The sequence below is a fragment of the Panicum virgatum genome, chromosome 6K (genome assembly GCF_016808335.1).
Source record: "Panicum virgatum strain AP13 chromosome 6K, P.virgatum_v5, whole genome shotgun sequence".
Taxonomy (NCBI): domain Eukaryota; kingdom Viridiplantae; phylum Streptophyta; class Magnoliopsida; order Poales; family Poaceae; genus Panicum; species Panicum virgatum.
This window is the reverse complement of record NC_053141.1, coordinates 40,649,955-40,654,361: the sequence shown is the minus strand read 5'-3', so window position 1 is coordinate 40,654,361 and position 4,407 is coordinate 40,649,955. Positions and strand designations below refer to the sequence as shown.

Genomic DNA, 4,407 nt, shown 5'->3' with positions numbered 1-4,407 from the left:
GGGACCGGTGCCAGCCAGCGCCCCGGCAGCCTCCCGGCTCCTCGTGTTGCCTGTCACTACTCGCTGGTGGGTTTTGACCGACAACACTGGCTTGCCCGCGCTGCCACCCCTGACTCGCCTGCGCATGCCCGCCGTCCAGCCTGCACGCCGTCTTCACACCGCCGTCAATGCCGCGACCGAGAATTTGAGGACCCCGGCCGCCGCGCAAGGACCTGCCGCCGTCGTCCCTGGGAGGAGCCCTGTCCGCGCCACCTAGAGGTTCTGCCGCCCTCACCACGCCGCCTGCGGGGCCGTGCGCCGCTGCTGGCGCCCTAACCTGCCGCCAGCGAGCGGCGAGGCGGCAAGAGAGGCGAGCGTGGGCAGGGATGGCGCGCGCATGGCCCGTGTGGGGGTGTGGCGAGCCTCCCTGGCCGAACGCAGGATGGGTAGCGGCGGCGAGGAGGCGGCCCGACGGAGGACGGAGGCGGCGGGCAGAGCTTCAACGCCGGGTGAGGGCTCAAATTGGTAGAGGGGAGGGAGGAGGAGCCGTGGGTGCGAGGAATCGATGAATGGCTCACTGGAGAGGACGAATCGATGGTGGCCGGCGTCGGGGAAGGAGCTCGTGGCGGCACGCGCAGGAGAGCAGCGCACAGCGTGCGCGTGGGAGGCGCACGGAGCAGGGCCTGGCCGCCTAGCGGTGCGAGCCAGGAGGCGCACGAGGAGGAGGCCTAGGAGCGTTGGTCGGGGCGCGGCGTGGAGGAGCAAGAGTGGCGCTTGGCTGCAGCAGGAGTGCGGCGCGCGCAAGGAGTAGGGGTGGCACGCGCGAAACCAGGCGGCGGCCAGGCGTGCCGGTACCGGATTGGCGCGCGCCGCACGTCTCGTGTGGAGAGAGGAGAGGAGAGGAGAGGGGGGCTGGGGTTCGCCGGAGGGGAGCTGGGAAGGACGCCGGTGCAGCAGCGAGTAGCTCAGCAGGGCGGCGAGGCACGCGTGGCGACTTGTGGCCACGTTGGATCCGACATGGCGGTCCACGTTGGCAGTCAACGCTGGTCAGAGGTATTTTGGACTTTAAGTGACACACTTGAATATATCGTGGACCTAAAAATATATTTTTAAAGTTCATGAAACTAAACAGAACAGGTGGACTAGTTTAAGAACCCCAATTCATTTTACTCAAAAAAAAATACTACTAACAACATGCACAGAGAGGACAAAGATCCAAGATATATACAGGAGTCACGCCACAGGGCGACAGGCGCGCCTCAGAGGAGAGAGAGAGTTGTGTGCCTACATCATCAATCCAATGGGCCCAACAGGCGCTTGCCTGCCTGCAGCAGTGCAGCCTGATGCCGCTGCGATGCGTCAAAATTAGCAGCAGGGAGTGTGCACAGTTCACGGCTGTATTTTTTCACCTTTCGCCGGCCCCATTACAAACACACTCTCTGTAGCTAGCTCGTGTGTAAGCCACTAAGCCCTCGTTGTTAATCTCGGCCAAGAACCTACCAGAACTCCCAAATCGAAAAGGAAAGCGGCGAGCTTTCGCGCGCGCCGTCCGCCGGGTACGTCACCGACAGCCATGGACTTCGACGAGCACGACGGCGACGGCGACGAGGAGATGACGCCGATGCCCGTGACCTCGAGCTACGACGCGCCGATGCAGCCGGGGCTCGGGCTGGTAGGCGGCGGCGGCGGCGGGACCCCGAAGCCTGGGGACTCCGGAGAAGGGAGCTTCAGGACGCCAGGTAGCGGCGGGGGAGGAGGTGGAGGTAGGGGCGGCGGTGGCGGGGGCGCGAGGTATCGGGAGTGCCTCAAGAACCACGCGGTCGGCATCGGCGGGCACGCCGTCGACGGCTGCGGCGAGTTCATGGCCGCGGGCGAGGAGGGCTCCATCGACGCGCTCCGCTGTGCCGCCTGCGGCTGCCACCGCAACTTCCACCGCAAGGAGTCCGAGTCGCCCACGGGCGGCGTCTCGCCGGCCGATCCCGCCGCCGCCATCACCGCCTACGGCGCGGCGGCGCACCACCACCCGTTCTCCCCCTACTACCGCACGCCCGCCGGGTACCTCCTCCACCACCACCAGCCGCTGGCGGCCGCGGCCGCGGCTGCGGGGCACATGCAGCGCCCGCTCGCGCTCCCGTCCACCTCCCAGTCGGGGCGCGACGAGGGCGACGACATGTCCGGGCTGATCGGCCCCATGATGGTGGCGCCCATGGTGGGCATGTCCCTGGGCTCCGGCGGCGGCCCGTCGGGGTCCGGGTCCGGGTCCGGCAAGAAGCGGTTCCGCACCAAGTTCACGCAGGAGCAGAAGGACCGGATGCTGGCGTTCGCGGAGCAGCTGGGGTGGCGCATCCAGAAGCACGACGAGGCCGCCGTGCAGCAGTTCTGCGAGGAGGTCGGCGTCAGGCGTCACGTGCTCAAGGTCTGGATGCACAACAACAAGCACACCCTGGGCAAGAAGCCATGATCCCATTCCCCCGGCGCCTGGTACACCGCCACTGATCGCATTGCATCATCGATCTCCCTAGCAGCTAGTCTTTTTTTCCCCTCATTGCCTTCCTTCTTTTTTTAGCTAGAAAAAAAATGCAAGCTAGGTTCGTAGCGAGCAGTACTTGGATTTTAGCTAGGATGGAGGAGACGGTCGTTGTTCTTTTTTTTTCGCCCTATTTTATTCTGGTTCTTTGGCTGCGTGTGTTGTTTCCTGGTAGATGAGACGATCGTGACGTTGGTGTTGGGATGGAGGAGGGCAGGGCATGGCCATTTGCCGATTTGGATCTTGGGAATGTACTACTCGCTTTTGTGTTGCAATTGAAATTTCGTCGATCCTGTCTGGGGATTTGGGTTCGTTGGATTGTTTCATCCTTCTTTTTTCTCGTGCTTGGGACTTGAGATGAACCGGGATAATTTTACTCCCCGGCCAGGTCTCATGGGTCCGCCTGGCCGGCCGGCCGGCTTTGGCAACAGTAAGCAACTAGGGCAGAGGCAATTCATGAGAAGCGTCTGTTCCTAGTCTCCTACAGCGGTCGCCTGCAAACGCAAGCCTGCCGCTGCCATGCATGCCAAGCAGCAGCTAGCACTGTTGCGCGCCCTTTCCTGCATCATCCAAAGTGTTGTGGGAGTAACTCTTAGTACTAGCATTACAGTAACTCGCTCCTGATCCGTCCATTTCCACAATCCGATCTGCTTCTCTACTCTTCGAGCAGGTATTATAACGGATTGAGAACCGGCTGAGATCTGACGTGGAGAGGAGAGAGAGCGGGAACGGGCTGCCGCTGAATCGCCCGCTGGCACCGGCTGCAGGGCTCCCTCTCTCACTGCAACGCAATCAATGCGGGCCTGCAACGCATGCTCCCAGCCGGCTCCGGCTGGGACTATAAAACCTGCTCTTCATCGTCTTCCTTTTCTTAAAAAAAAAAGAATTTTGCTGATGACAATTCAACCCGGACCGGCTCCACTGTTGCGACGTCACTGCTCGGATCCGTACCATTGATGATCCCTGACGCCTCTCTTCCACAATTTCGTGAGCAGCGAAAGCAGTCGCAGGCTCGCAGTAAACGCTGATGATATGCGCGAGGCCGTAGAGGCGGGCGAGCTGCCGGGCAGGCGATCAATGGCGGGGACTTTTGCTGCCTCCGAATTCAATGAAGCCCCGTCGTCGTCGTCTCCTTCCTCGCTTAATTAGTTCCGGCATCCTCCTTTCGACCTTTAATGTCGCGCGGGTTGCCGAGTTCGGCATTCAATGTCGGCAGGGCCGTCGGGCATTTATATATGGTCGCTTGCTTCCCCATGCGATATGCTGATGCGCCGCGAGTGCAGCGCAGGCGTCCATGGCGTCTCCGGCGTGGCAGCGGACGGATTGGAAAGGAACGGGGGCAGAGATGAGCCAGCCTTTCAAACCGCCCTTCCCTTTCGTTTTGGAAGAAAGGAAGAAAGCGGGAGGAGACGACGATCTCTCTCTAGTCTTTTCCGCGCGCTGCCTTTCTTAACTTCCAGGCATGGCTTGCTGACGCCGGCTGCCTCCAAGTACCGGCAGCTCCCTCATGCGCCGGCTTTCCACGGCGGCCGTCGGGCGGCGAGCCGGGCCGCGCCCGCGCGCGTTCGCCGTCACACGCTGAGGTGGAAGCAACGGGGCACGGGCGGCGGGCGGGATGGAAAGCACGCGCGGCGCGCATGCGGTCACACCGCGGAGCCGGAGCAGCTGGTGGTGGTGGAGGTGGTTACCTTTCCCGTCGCCTCCCCGTGCTGTACTTTGGCGCGTCCCGCCATTATTGAAGCCCTCCTTTAATGGCGAACCAGGGAGGCACACACGCACGGCCACGGGCGCGTGCCCGTGCCCGTGCCGTGCGTCGGTGGCCGGCCGGTGGGCGCGCGGGCAGAATCTCTCTAGGGCGCAAGCTTTTGTTCTCTACTGCAGAAGCGACCGCGGCGGGGAGG

The 4,407-nt window shown here is 62.7% G+C and overlaps 1 protein-coding gene across 1 annotated transcript; it reads left to right on the top strand.

Moving 5' to 3' along the window:
• Positions 1-1,254: 1,254 nt before the first annotated feature.
• On the top strand, positions 1,255-2,817 carry LOC120712662 (zinc-finger homeodomain protein 2-like). The gene has a single exon (XM_039998502.1). It carries the CDS (start codon positions 1,553-1,555, stop codon positions 2,438-2,440), a length of 888 nt encoding a protein of 295 aa, XP_039854436.1. The 5' UTR covers positions 1,255-1,552; the 3' UTR covers positions 2,441-2,817.
• Positions 2,818-4,407: the final 1,590 nt, after the last annotated feature.